Genomic DNA, 15,122 nt, shown 5'->3' with positions numbered 1-15,122 from the left:
ACTAGGCATTTGGTTGAGGACAGCAATGGGACACTGTGAAATCTGGCACTCTCATCCCCCCCCCCCATCTGCAACCCCTCTCTCCTAGGCAGCCTCTGCGAAAAAAATTATTTCACTATCTTGGGAAGTGCATTGTTTTAGTTGTTGATATGTTATAGGTATTTTAAATTGGCTTTCAACTTATACTATTTATTGCCCCGTATGCAGGAAAGGGAGGCCAAGAAATCCTATTAATTAATATTGTAGTGGTAGTAATACATGAGACATCATCACTGTAATTTTCTCAGAAACCTTATATCAGACCTTTCCAGCTGGAAACACACATATCACAAAGACTTTACTTGAATATTGATAGTCTTTGAGCTCTGCCAATGCACTTAATGCTTTTGTAAAGAATTATTACATTGTTGCTTTAAGATCTTGTCCTTGAAATGGGGAGGGTAGGTAATTAGATCATTGTGGTCATTGTGCTCACAAAAAGGCTGAAACCTTGTTTAGTAACTCTGAAAAGGTAACCATAGGGAAACAGGCAAGTATCTCCTCCAGAAAGTTGCTCCTGTTGATCAAAGTGCTAAGAAGGTAAATCTTATATGCAAGGAGAAATAGAAATAGAAAAGAAAATGCAAGCAACGGTGCCAATTGCCAGAAGATTAACACGATGCGGAGGGTGGGCAGGGAGGAAAGATGTATGTGGGCATGATCTTAGAGATGAAATTAATGACTGTGATAGTCTGAGCGTGGTACATATATACATATGGTGCTATGTATGCATAATATTGATGATTGACATTATTTATAGACCATCTTTCTTATTAAGACTCTAGGTGGATTACAGAATTTAAATCACTGTAGTCAATAGAATAAGACATCTGATAAACAAAGTAGTAGGAATTAGATTACAGAAATCTGAAAACAAAGCATAAGTATTAGATATGACAAGTAGGGAATCTGCAAAGACTCATGGGGGGGCAACCACATTTTCACCTATATCCCCCCTCCTCTTTCTCTCCTTTTTGTAGCCCCCATATCCTCTTTCCTGTCTCTACTTCCTTAACTCCTTCCCACCTACCAAACTTCCCTGCCCCCCTTAGTCTTCAGCTTAATCTTTAATTATTACCCCACCTTCCTCCCCAGTGAGGACCCAAAGCAGCTTATATCATTTCCCTCTCCTGTGAATTAGGTCACACAGTGAGTGAGTGAGTGGCCCAAGGACACCCATTCATGGCAGAGTGGGGGTTTTAACCTGGGACTCACAGATCCTAGTTCGATACTCTTACTACTACACCTCACTGAATTTTGTGTGGTGGCCGCTGTTGAATAATAGTGACACCCCCCCCCCCAAAAAAAAGGTCCTGTATTAAACAGAAGATCTGGATTATCAAGAGGGGGAGAAATAGCACAGGTGGCCCACTTGAAATATCTGGGAGTTGCATTTGATTACAATCCTATGAGGAAAACTCATCTTTATTCAGTTACAGAAATTGCCTGGGCAAATACAAATTCTCTTTTAGGTGATTTTACTCAAAAGGAGGACAGTATGTACCTGCAGCTATTGAAGCTTTTACTTCCAGATGACCCCCTCAGGTTTTATTTGGGGTAGGCATTTGGATTAATGGAGTCGCTAAATCCATAGATTAGGGATGTCAAACTCATGTGTTATGAGGGCCGGATCTGACATAAATGTCACTTTGTCGGGCCAGGCCATGTATTCCATAAAATGTAATGCTGGGTACCAGAGATATAAACTTTATAAAGATCAGCAACAGGTAAGCTCTGAGTTGCTGTGTCCTCACTGCAAGCCCCCATGAGCTGGAGGGGTGTGTGTAGAGGAAAACCCACATGGGTGGAGAGCCGGCAGTGCAGCACTGGGCAGACACTCTCCTTCCCCAACAGAGGATTGTCTGCACTCACACACACACACCCCACATGCAAACACCGATCTCTGCAGCCGTCCAGGACAGCATACGGGAGTGTCTAGCTATGTTGCAGGATCTGCACTTACCGTCAGGGGTCATTTCGTAGAAAAAGAGCTAGGGGGACTCATTAGCATAACTCATTAGCATATGCCACACCCCCTGACATCACCGGAAGTGTGTCCTCCCCACAGCCGGCGGCGACCTCCAGCGGGCACCAGCAGGGAGCTCCAGGCCCCGCCCTCCCGCACCTCACCCGGGGGGATGGCTTCCCCCCGCGTCCCCCCCCAAATGACCCCTGCTTACCGTAGAGTTTGCACAGTGCTCACTGGAGACTAGGGCCTGGACTGGTACTTTTCATTAAGATGGAAAGTTCTTTTCTTGATGCCCAGTGTCCAGGGGGGACTCTTATATCTATTTAGGGAAGATATTTTTAGAAGGATTGGGGGGACGTGTGTGGATAATAGACTCAAATCTCTTGGCCTTTCCCTCATCGTTAGGAATATGAGCTATCAGGAAGCTCTGAGGATGATCAAGAGGAGGGTAATTGATCTGGACTGTGTTAGTACATAATCTCATGCATACGTACTATGTCTGCAGTAGGGTCCCCCCTCCAGCCCTCCCCTCATACTTAAATTTCCTCACAGTCCCTAATCACAGGTGTGCTTTTATTTTGGGCAGGCAGTGTTTTGCTGACCGCAGAACCGAGAGGGTGCTTTTCTAAAACCCCATTCTCAGATCATTTCTCAGATCATTTCCTCGGATCATTTATGGATCATCACACATTACTTTGAGATCAGTGGACTTTATTCAGACATCTCTGGATCATGCCCATCCTCATCAAATATCAGTTTCCTACTAAATCCTGGCTAATCTCTCTTTTGTTGGCAGATACTGATCCAGTAATAACTTGATCTATTGCCAATTTTTTTGCAACAGTGATTTCTTTGAAGGGCTATCAAGATGGGTTTCAATTTGTAAATGTTTTCTGTGAAAACTGTAGATGGCTATTGTACTATTTTATTCTGTCATGCATTATATTGTGTTTTATTGTGTTGGTTTTTATGCTTAAGACCTCTGGCCAAAAGAGTTTATTAATAAAAGGAAAGGAAAACCTGAGGCTGGACTAATTGACTTTTGGTTCAGTCCAGCAAAGTTCTTCTTGAACCCCCTGAAACTCTCAGTTCTACTCCTGCAGAGGCAGGGAAGTACTGCAGAGAGAAGGGAAGGAAATTCAGATACCTATTGTAACAGAGAAAACACTGTATGTATAAAAGGTACACTAAAAGCTAGGAAGTGATACTAGAGAAGTGGAAGATCTCTGTGTGTTTTTTACATAATACATCCTCTGGTGTTGTAATACATATCAGTAGAAGCTATAGCTCTGATTTTGAGAAATATTTCTCCTCTGGGCACCCCCACCCCCTTAACTTCTGAAGATTGTTTCTCTGGAAAATTGAATCTGTCTTTCCATTTGATCTTCACTCATATGGATTCATTATCTATAACAAATAAACATAGGAAGTGTATGTGAGGTGAAAATCAATAAATTAGTGTTATATAGAAATCACCTCCATAAAACTAATTTACCACATTTTATTTCAAGGAAGCAGTTTCAATATCCATAGATTGGTTGTCTTAAAATAAGAAGTACTCTCATAAAACTTTTTTATGAATCTGCAAGTCCCACACAAAATGCGAATTTGAGTTTGTTTTTATGAGTGATTGTTTGAGATTGCAGGAAGTGTTTGATTTCATTGTGAGACAGCCGTTGTAGGCACGCTTCTTGAAAGCCAGTTCTGTTCATCCAAAATGAACAAAGTGTGTGTGTGTGGGGGGGGGAGAGATGTTGGTCAGAACAGGGTTAAGAGAAACGGCAAGAAGTTTGACTCCTCCCGTAGAGAAAGAACCTTTGTTAAGTGATCCAAAGCAGGAAGTGATATGGACAAACAGACCCAGCATACAGAACTAGCTGTCACTGGCCCTGATCTGAAACCAGTGGCTCAGATCCAAAGAACCTTGGCACTATTTGTGCGAGCCAAAGGGGCCTATGAGGTTCCCTGCTCTTCACAGCAAATGATGTGGTATTTTTCAAAAGCGGTTTGCCACATAGCATTGGCAGGAGAACATTCATTTAAGGGGAAAAGTATTTGAGCTAGCACAAATCCCTTCAGGAACCTAAATGTACAATCCTATGCAGAAGAACTACGTTTGAGACCAGTGGCACCTTTAAGACCAACAAACTTTAAATCTGGGTATGAGCTTCTGTGTGCACACACACTTCTTCCTATGCAGAGTTACTGTGGCTGAAGCTCATTGGAATAAATGGGTTACTGGAATAACTCTGTTTAGAATAGCACTGAAAGTAGCTGTTTAGATCATGGACTATTCTGTTTTTGATCATGGATTCTAGTAGTTGTGCCTTTATATCATCATATGCCTTCTTCCACTAACTAATGCCAGCCTTTTCACTCAGCCCAGTTTCCCTTCATACTACTCTTCCAGTTCCACGTGACTTTTGTACATTTAGGTCCCATGGTTCTTAGCATAGCCTTTTTTTATGGTCAGAGGACCTCTTCTTCCTTTTTACCACCAGAAAAACTAGCTAGATCCAAACCTTAATGTTGAAAATGGCAGGTGTGTTTTTCTGAACAGAGACTTTTTGAAGCATACTTGGCTTTTGGTCCCATATAAGCATTATAAGAAATGTCTAAAGCCATGGATGTTCCAACAGCAATATTGTTTTATTCCTCTTGAGGGCATTTCCAGCCATCAGAACATCCTGTTGTCTGCTTGAAGGGCCCTTCATAATTTCATAGGGCAAGTCCCTTCCAAACAGGCTGTTTTAAAAGTCTGATTCAGAGTGGCATTTGACTTGGCAAATGTTTAAGAGTTGAGTTTCATTTGAGCTAATTTCCTCTTTTATTATTGTTTTTAAAAAGGAACAGAAATGGAAACTGTCTGTTTTGGCCAAAATGAACTGCTCCTTCAGCCTGCCACCAGTGGGCATGCCACCAGCTGGTGGACCTAGATTTGTTTGTACACCTGATACAGCAATGTATTGCGCCTCTGGGGAGGAAAAAAAAATGAAAATTTTTAATTAAATTGTTTTATCTACATAAGCTGGGCAACTGGAACAATATTGGATAGGATGTGGAGAGTGGAACTCTACCATGAGACGTAGGCCTATTGCCGGTATAGCTACCATATAATTGTGGGGTTGCCAGCTCCAGGTTGAGAAATCCTTGGAGATTTGGGGGTGGAGCCTGGGGAAGCCAGGGTATGGGAAAGGGAGAGACCTCAGCCAGTGTATAATGCCATACAGTCCACCCTCCAAGCAGCCATTTCATTCAGTCTCTCTGTAGTCTGGAGATCACTAGTAATTCTGGGAGACCTCCAGGCCAACCCTATATAATTATCAAGTATATTGGTAAATATTTGTGGAAATGTAGCAAATATTAGATGGATCCTGGTTTATCTATGTCAGGACAGGTGGGCATTTAAAGAATGGCACAATCTCAATAATACAGAGGCTGGTTAAGCACACAGCTGAGTGAAAGCATATCACTGAGCAAAGCCTGTGGCTAAAATATCTCAAGTTTCCATGCCTATGTAAGCAAGAGAGCGGGTTCTGTAAGCGTAGATGTCTTTTGTGTACACGAGCTTGAAAAAGGTATGAATCACTGACCAGATTAATCCTCTCAAATGTTAATAGCTGTTAATATTCCTAAAGCTTTGCTTACATGTTGGTGCATTTGTATTACAGCCTGAGTATGCGTAAAGGGTGTCCGATGGGTGAGCTTTGCAAAATACCCCAAATTAAAATAAGACAGGTTTGGGCAACTAAACTCTTGTTTAATTTAAAATTAAACTCTTGCACTATGTCTAGCTAGTGTTTCTTCAGATTTTCTCTTGCAACACAACTCTTAACAGTGGAATCCTAACCAGAGTTACAGCCTTCTAAATCCATTGAAGTCAGTGGGCTTGGAAAGGTGTACCTCTGTTTGGCATTACAGTATGAATGTATTGCTGAAGATGCAAATCCCATGATTTCTCCATGATAAAAGCCAATCTAGCCATTGCTTATGGCTGTGTAAACCTTAAAGTTCACAGAGCTTTCCCTTCCTGAAGCATCTCCTCATTCATTACAATGGAAGAATCCAATTGACATGTGTTAAGGAATGCATATATGGAATGGATCCCTCTATCCAAATGAAAAAAACCCACATCAGAATGTGCATGGGACGTCTAACCGTTGCAAATCTAGCATTGGGGTAAAACAGTGAAAAATTTTGTTAAATGTTTAGGTGCAGCCTTAATCAGATTATCGTGAACTAATTTGTATCCAAACAAAAGCCTGAATGCCATATTTTGTACCAGTGGAAGCTTCCAAGCCATCAAGGGCAGTTCTTGATGAAATATCCCTTGAAGTGAGGATATATCAGTAGTCTTCACCAAGGGAATTCTTTTGCATATTCAAAGTGAGACACCAGATTGTTTAATGCAAACTATGGTTTGTAAGTCCTGGGCAAAACTTGTGCTCTTTTCTCTTCTGTCCTCCCTTCCCTTGTCATTGTTTAGAGATATAACTATATTGACACCAACCATAGCTATCTCTTAAACCAGAGCCAGTTTCGTGTAGTGGTTAAGAGCACGGACTCTAACCTGGGAGGACCGGGTTTGATTCCTCACTCCTCCACATGCAGCTGCTGGTGTGGCCTTGGGTCAGTCATAAGTTCTTTCAGAGCTGTTCTCTCAAGGGCAGTTCCCAAGAGAGCCTCTCAGCCCCACTTACCTCACAGGGTGTCAGTTGTGAGGAGAGGAAGGGAAAGGGATTGTAAGCCGCTCTGAGACTCTTCAGAATCTGAAACCATGTTCTGAAACGAATTACAACCTATGATTTTGTAGGAAGCTGATTACTTCTTACTCTGCCAACTCTGGCTTGGGAAATTCCTGGAGATTTGGGGTGGAGCCAGGGAAGGCAAAGTTTAGGGAGTGTAGTGTAGATGAAATGCGATAGGGTTTGGTCCTGGTAGCTGCCATTTCCTCCAGGGAAACTGAGCATAGTAGTTTGGAAATCAGTTGTAATTCCAGAGAACTCCAGGCCCCAAGTGGAGTTGGCAACCCTAAGTGTTAACCATGGTTAGCTTTTGTTTCACACAAGAATCTAAATCACAGATAACAGTACTGTAAAGGGAAGTGAAGAGGGGATGGCTCCATAGAAAAGTGATGGGGGCGAGGATATGTCCCTGAAGCTAGATTTGGATGTGAAAATCATGGATTGGAGCAACAAGAACAGAGCCCACAGAACACACATTTCCTGTGTTTTCCTTCACACTGTAGACCCAACAGCTGCTCCTGAGAATCGGCGACCTACAGGAATGGCATAAGAGGCAACATGGAGTCTGCAGCAGGAAGGTGGAATAGTAGAAATCCCTCCCCTCTTTTGTGAGCACTGAGGGTGGAGTTTGGCTCTGGTTTGCTGGGAGCCAGTTATTTCAGCACATGCCACAGCTGCTTACCCCTGCCAAGTGCCTAGAGAGCTTGTGACATGTTTCTAGTATGTCCATTGATTCTGATCTGAAATTAGTTGAAAGTTTTAAAGTCAGAGCAAAAATGTATGACTTGTCACAAAGGGCAGAAAGACCCAGCAGTGTCAGTATCACTGTTTAAGACAAGTGAATTTCTGTCTCTCTCTGCTTCTTGTTCTGTGCTCTCACTGCAGCTACCACCAGTCTGCCTTCTCTGCTACTCTTGGTTTCCTTTTTTTAATGTGCCCCTCACACGGCATCTTATTAATATTTATTGCAACTTTAAAAAATAAAATTAAAAAGCTGGCCACGTGGTCCTCAGAAGACTGCTGTAGTTTATCTGGAACAGAATGCCGTATTAGGGCAGCACACAATGCCATTTATCCTCACACCTGGGGGAATGAATTTCACAGCCATAATTGCTACAATATAATTCTTATTAATGTTGTGCTATAATTCGTATTAATTCCAGAGGGCTAGTAAATGTATTAAGACTTGTCAACATTATTTTACACTGTTTATGATCGCAAGAATTATGCCCTTGAAGAGTTTTATTGTGTAAAGGAAAAGCCTTAAAAACCTGTTTTAGCAGGGAATTAATTAAAAAAGTGTTTAGTTATCCACGCACAAACACACACACTCTGTCACTTCTTTGTCTGTCAGGAAACTATCTCCTTCCATCAATATTTAGAAAGAAGCTATAGGAAATAGTTTATGTAATATATTAGCAACAATTATGTAGCTGCTGTAGTGCTGCCAGTCTTATGAAGTATCAGCTATAATGAGAAACATTTTTATAATAATTAAAACTCCCTGTCCACTGCCAAATGAACCAGGACGGGAGCAGATGAGACAGTGAACGTGGAGGGTATTAATAAACATGAAATGTGCCGTTAGAGTAACTTAATTCTTATTTTATTCCCCTGCTCTTCTTTCCTAGGTAGCGAATATGATGAGGAAGAAGTAGATTATGAAGATTCAGACAGTGATGAATCCTGGACCACAGAAAGTGCCATCAGCTCTGAAGCTATCCTAAGTTCCATGTGTATGAATGGAGGGGATGAAAAACCTTTTGCTTGCCCTGTACCTGGGTGTAAAAAGCGATATAAGGTGAGCTTATTATTTTGGGACTCATCTTTGAAAGCCAGTGTCTTATATTTGCTTAATTTCATCCTAATCCACATGTGGAAGGAAAGATCTACTTTTTCAGTCAATGAGTAATTAATTTGTGGAATTCATTGCTGCAAGACACCATGATGGCCTCAACGTTAGCTGGCTTTAAAAGGGAGAAATCAAACTCATTGATGATAAGTCCATCAATGGCTACTAGCCATGGTGAGTAAAGAGAACCTCCATGTTTAGACCGGTGAACTCCGAATGCCAGTACTGGAGACAAAACAGCAAGGGGAGGGCTTAGCCTCCATGCCCTGCTTTGTAGGACTTCTGGGGTCATCTGGTTTCACACCATTGTGCAAAACAGGACATTGGAAGACTTTGAGTCACAAAGCATTTATCCTGAGAATGTGAAATTGAGGAACACACTGAGAAATGTAAAGTTTGTCTGTAAGACAATCTTAAATAAGGGTACCTTTGCCAACCACATTCTGCAGTTGCCATTAGTAAATAGTACCTCTGCAACTTCCATCTCTGCAGAGCACAATGGAGTAGACTCCTATAGCATCTCAACTAGCTTTTAAAGAAAGGCTGAAGCAGAGATAAAGAGCAGGTTTAGCTGCGTAAAGAAACAGGAGAGTAGTCCTCAAGTTGAGCAAGGGACTACAGAGCAGCCCTCAAGCAATCTAGCATGAGATAAGCTACGTTGACCTAGAGACATCAGTTGGCCAGATAGCACCCCATACACACCTGATGCAGTTCACCTGCTGGGTAGAGGGAGAGAGTTGGCATGTGCTGCCTGTTGAATGGGAGAACTGTACAGCTGAAGGAGAACCAAGAAAATATTAACTCTACAAAATGGGAAAAGAGACAGAGACAATAACTGGCCTTTAGATAGCTGCAAGAGATTTGGAGTGGTATGATATATAGCCCGATACTGCCAGTTCTCAGAAGCTAAACAGGGTTGGCACTTGGATGGAGGACCACCAAGGAAGCCTCACTTGCCATGAATGCCCCTTGCTGGGGTTACCATGAGCAGATTGTGTATTAACAATGCACACATATACATAATAGATGGCTAAGATCTGACTAGAACTGAATAGATTCAAATTTCATGCCCGATTAGCAATTCCAGAGAAGGCAAATGAAAGGCATGTTTCTTCAAGATTGTTGCTGTTTTCACTTGGTCTGTTTTTAACTTGGGTGCTGCTGAATGTTGTTAGGCTTTGAGTGCTGCTGTAATTGCTTTTAGAATTTCGTTGCTTTTAGAATTGTTTTTATGCTGCTGTTGCTGTTTATCACTCTATATATTTATTACCTTGTTTAAACATGTATGCTGCCTGACGACTGCTGCAGAAGAGCAGAATACATAGCAAACAAAAACAAAAGTTGTGTTGTTGTAATAAGTTATCTCTATTTTCACAAAAAGTATAATTTCCTGTGAGACCCTAATAGGGAAGCATTTGCTGTCAGATGTAAGCAAGGCCTTGGCCTCTGCACTTTCTAGGGCAAGTTCAGAGCATAACTTCCTTTGTTTAAATTAATCTATTGTCATACTATCCATGAGAAATTCATTTGACATGATACTTTAGGCAGTTATAGAGCAGCAAATGTGATGCTGTTATGTCAGCAACTAGATAGGTGGGATTTGTACATAAAAGATATACAGAAGTTCTGTGTCTAGCTGAGGAATCAAGCATCATATAGAGATTGTGAGGAACCCCTTAAACCAAAGCAGCCACCTCTCTACAAACATTATTTCGGGGGGGGGGGGGATAGGAAACCCTAGTCATTTGCTGTATTCTCTCTGTATTTAGCCAATAAATGGAAACAGCTGGAACCCAACCAAGTGAGGTGTTCCTGTTTCCTTCTGCTATCTTTCCATGTTCAACAGAAATAAATGAGTATTGTCTGTGGGATAATTTGTACATTAATATGAAAACAGAAAGTGAAGAAATTATTCGCTCGCAAGAGGTTGGTCAGAGAAAGGCACACAACCCAAGGACAATTTTCTACAAAATACTTTTTTTCTGTTTTGCCAACTCATGGAGAGACTTATTTCTGTCTCACCTCCAAATCAGTCATCTGTTGTTTTCTTGTCTGTAGCTCCTTTGTCCACCCCACCCCTTGTTTTTGAGGCAGCTGGATGCTTTGTTTCTTGTACAAGGAAACTGTCTTGTGTCTAGGTAAGAATGGGTGGGAAAGGGAGCCAGTCTGAAGACAGGATCTAACTCCGAGGTAAAATAGAAACTCTGAAATCCAACAGATGCTAGGAGGAAATGGGTCTTTTCCTCTTCCATGCCCATAATGAGTTTTCTGTTGTTTAGCTGTCCATGGCAGGCTGGCAACTGAGTGTAGTATTTCTAAAAATTGTAATTGCTATATGGCTTCTCTTATACATTACTGAATTTTACTTCATAATCTGCTGGCCCACCCCTACCCTATCCAAAGTCCTCAGAGAACAGACAGAACATAAAGGAGTACTGAAGAAAACATCAGCAAAAAAGTCATGCTCTTTAATCTTACAGATTTGTAAAGTTAGCTTTAATATATTAGATTGTGAATTGCTGTTTAGATGAATAGCCCAGTGCCTGATCTGTTTTTCTTAAGTATTTTATAATTACAGTCTCAACTGCACTGCCATTGTGGAAGGTAGGCTTTACAGCCTGACCATGTTTAGCCGTTTTACTCAAATTTATCCCTCCTCTTTCCACAGAATGTTAATGGTATAAAATACCATGCCAAGAATGGCCACAGGACACAGATCCGTGTGCGGAAGCCATTCAAATGTCGTTGTGGAAAGAGTTACAAGACAGCTCAGGGTCTGCGGCACCATACAATCAATTTCCACCCACCAGTGTCTGCTGAGATTATCAGGAAGATGCAGCAATAACTGGCTGGTCACAAACGTGCCAAGGAATCCTCACCAGCAGTTGCTGATTTTGAAGACAGCCACCTCCTCTTGGGGAAGCACTCAGCAATCCCTTAAAGAATTTAAATGCATGCTTTACCATTTTTTTCTGTAATTTTGGAATGATGTTATCTTCGTAGAGTTATTTTGTACATTTGCACATGTAATCATCATGCCCATGTACATTACTTTGCTATCAGGTGCTAAAAGCTACAGATTCTTCAAAGTATCCCTCCTACCCCTCCCCACCCCAAAAAAGAGAATTAGGGGATAGTGTATATTTTATCTGTTTTTCAGTGTTAAATGAATAAGAGGAGGGGAGAGGAAGAAAGCTTGGCACTGAGATAACTTCAAGATTGTAATGTGGTTGAAGAAGTTCAGTGCATCCGTTTCCCATGTGCTTGCAAAACCAAAACAATCCCCCCATTATCCACCTGGTTAATATGCCTTATGTAATAGAGATCTGTGGAATAGCAAGGTTTTAGGTATTGAAATTATAAATAAGAGAATGTCTAACATATGCTAAAAATATTTTCATACTCAGATAACATACATAAATGGTGTGCTTGCTGTATTTTATATTATCCTGCAATTTCTTTTCTCCTCTGAAATGTCTTGCCATTTGAACTATCCGAATAATCACTCTAGTGGTAGAATTCTACTTCTATGTGTACAGGTGTTATATGATGTTAAAAACCCACCAGACTCCTGAGGAGCAAATTGCTGTGGTCCCATTATTGCTCCCCAATTATCTACTATTAAAAGACACTTGGAAATGAAGTGCAAATCTAGTGTGAAAGAAATTATCTTCATCTTAGATGGGGGTCTTAAAGCACTTTGTAGTTCTCTATTGCCAACAAATTTAAATGTTTTATGCGTTGCCAATTCTTGCAACTGGGGTACTAGTGCATACCAGTGGTTGCAAATAAAAATTCTAGGCATGTTTTATGGAGGGTACACTATTTGTGTTGAGGGAGTTTCTAGTTCTATGTGTATTGTACCTTCAGATTTTTGTATGTATATATCTATATTTTCTAACTTACCATAGGTTGTTGCATTCCACAAGTTTAGCATTAAAAGTTTCTTTCTGAACTATGAGACATCATGAGCCTTACTGAAATGAAGTGCTTCTTGAAGCAGGTACTCAAAAGATAGACCTGAAGTCAGAACTATCATTGAGTTGCTTGTGTCTGGACCATACCTGAATGCTTCATTTATTTGATGCTCTCCTGCCTTCAGTCTTCTCCTCTTGTGTAAGTGCTAGTCTAAGGTTAATAGTTTACAAAATATGCAAGAGTTACATTAGTAGAAACTGGGAAAGTCTCCCACCCAAGAAAACATTACGTTTTACAAGTAATCCTCTTGTATTTTGTATTTATATATATAAATATATAACCTATATACCTGACCAGGGAAATGCAGAAGTCTCCATTCTTTTAAAAATATATAGAGGGGGGAAAAGGATTCTCTCTAAGCTTTCTTTTCTGAACTGAATGCCTCATAATGAGGACTGAAGAAATTTAAAATAAAGCATCCTTTAAACAAATCACCCTTGATCCATCTTACAAAAGACACATTTTGTAGCACACGTGTCAACATTGGTATCAAGAATGATCCAGACATAAGACTCTTATTGCTTATAATTAAAGCCCATCTTCCAACATTCTGATTTTGATCTCATTTTCTGCTTCCAGTGAAAAGCTGCAGGCAGACTACATTAATATTGTTGCATGTCAATCCCTTTCCACCATTAAAATCCAACTTTGATTTACCTAGTCATTGTGACAGTATTAAACAGGTAAAAATGGGACTATTTTGTTATACTGTGTATAGTGAATGTATTGTACTGTGTGTGAAAATGTGCTTTAAATTATATTTTTCCTATATTTTGTTGGGGACAAAGTTCATTAAGTTGTCACAAGAGGTTTGTTTTAGAACTGAGCACCACAAAGTGCATCAAAAATTTCTTTCAATAAAAGCTGCTTATAAATGTAAATTGAATCCTACTTAATAAAAATTGCCTCTGACCTAAGACAAACCTGGATGCCATTCCATTGTTTCAAACCTTTGATTTGTAAAGAGTATGTTACTCATTATATAAATGATATAACAGATTCTCTGCTTAGTAACACAACTGGCAAAACAATAAAGCAAGCGGATCATCTAATGAGTGTACTATTAGCTATAATGAATGGGCAACAGTGTGCTAAGAGTTGTATTGTGCTGGGAGCCAAAATGTTTTCCCCCCAAATGTTGGCATTTAGTTTCATGGAAGGAGCATATTTGTGGAGGAACATGTCTCTTTCACCAGAGGAAGTACCACCATACTCCCATATGATCATTACAGTCAGCTTCAGGGGCCTGCTTTGAGTGCCCCCATCATCTGAAATAGAAATTGAAGTTTTCTGCCATTTGTTGCTTTTTTTAGGAATTTTAACATTGTATGAATTTGTACTTGTATTTTGATTTATTACTATGTTTGTATTTTAATTGTTGTGATCTGCCCTGAGCCCACTTGCAAAGACAGAATAATAGTAATTTTTTAAAAATAGATGGGTGGTAATTTGAGAAAAGGCCTTTGGAACACACAATTTCCTCCCCAGGAAAATGTACCTGTCCCCCCTCTATGATTACTTTCCACCAGCAGGTGAAGTTTTGTTTATCATCTCCTTACTGACCCTCATTCCTGGTTTTCATTTTATATATTCTTGAAGCTAATTTTTAATGTTTTTTACATGCTTGCTGCTTTATAGGCCCAAATAGGGGGGAAGCCAGGATAAAGATGTTTTAAAATCATAAAAAGAGTTTCCAGAAGGCAGTTCCTAGCACCAGAAGGCTGTATGTTAACAGAACACAATGTTTTGACGGAAGCCATTGTCTTTAGAGAGAACCAAAAAAGGGGCCTAGTCAAACCATTGCATTCCTGTCTTTTTTGGAATCTTCCTTCAGAATCACTCTGAAGCAGGGAGAGTTCAACAGCAATACGGCTCTACAGCAAATCTGACTGAAGAGGCTTTAATTACTGTTTCTTTCTTCCCCCGTACCTTTAAACCCTTCTTACCCTTGGTTGTTTTAAAAGCAGCTTCTAGCACTCCATGGGGCTAAATGACTTCCTGTTCACTAACAGGCCTAGACATACCTGAATGTATTTCAATTGGTCCCTTTCCCCCTGGGAAGTTTTAATTAATACACTTCCGTTTGGGCTGAAAAATGTACTTATTTTTTCATGATGATCCTAAAAACCATTTGATTTGGGGGGAAAGCATAAATACCCTATCTGTTCAGGAATGTTGAGGCACGAGCACCACACATGAACAAGAAGTTTTGAATAAAGTTATTTAAAACATTTTATCCCACCTCTCCACCCAATCAGGGCCCTCAAAGAAGCAAACAATTAAGACATTCAACAGTACATACATCTATAAAACAACAATTAAAATATACAGAGCATCAGTCTTCATCTACTAGAAGCTAATGAGAGGGAAAAATAAACCTCCTCTAAGGTGAAGCAGGATTTGCGATGAGAGAAGCAGAATCTTTGCTGAATACAGCCTACTTCCAAGTATACATTGCAGGATAGGCATTGCCAGGTTAAAGGGAACATCACATAAGATAGTGTAACATTAAGTGTCACATAGAATCTTTCAGTCTTCC

General features: G+C 40.3%; 1 protein-coding gene across 1 annotated transcript in view; it reads left to right on the top strand.

The window, feature by feature from the left end:
• The window catches only part of JAZF1 (JAZF zinc finger 1), a 73,520-nt gene extending 61,750 nt beyond the window's left edge, over positions 1-11,770 (top strand). The window contains exons 3-4 of the mRNA XM_015405793.1: positions 8,385-8,554; positions 11,274-11,770. Coding sequence (XP_015261279.1) covers positions 8,385-8,554; positions 11,274-11,450 — 347 coding nt within the window. The 3' untranslated portion in view covers positions 11,451-11,770. The remainder of the gene's footprint in view (positions 1-8,384; positions 8,555-11,273) is intronic.
• Positions 11,771-15,122: the final 3,352 nt, after the last annotated feature.

Source organism: Gekko japonicus, unplaced genomic scaffold (genome assembly GCF_001447785.1).
Source record: "Gekko japonicus isolate JY-2015 unplaced genomic scaffold, Gekko_japonicus_V1.1 scaffold126, whole genome shotgun sequence".
NCBI classification, from domain to species: domain Eukaryota; kingdom Metazoa; phylum Chordata; class Lepidosauria; order Squamata; family Gekkonidae; genus Gekko; species Gekko japonicus.
Note: the sequence above shows the minus strand (reverse complement) of the source record. Positions and strands in the feature narration are given on the sequence as shown.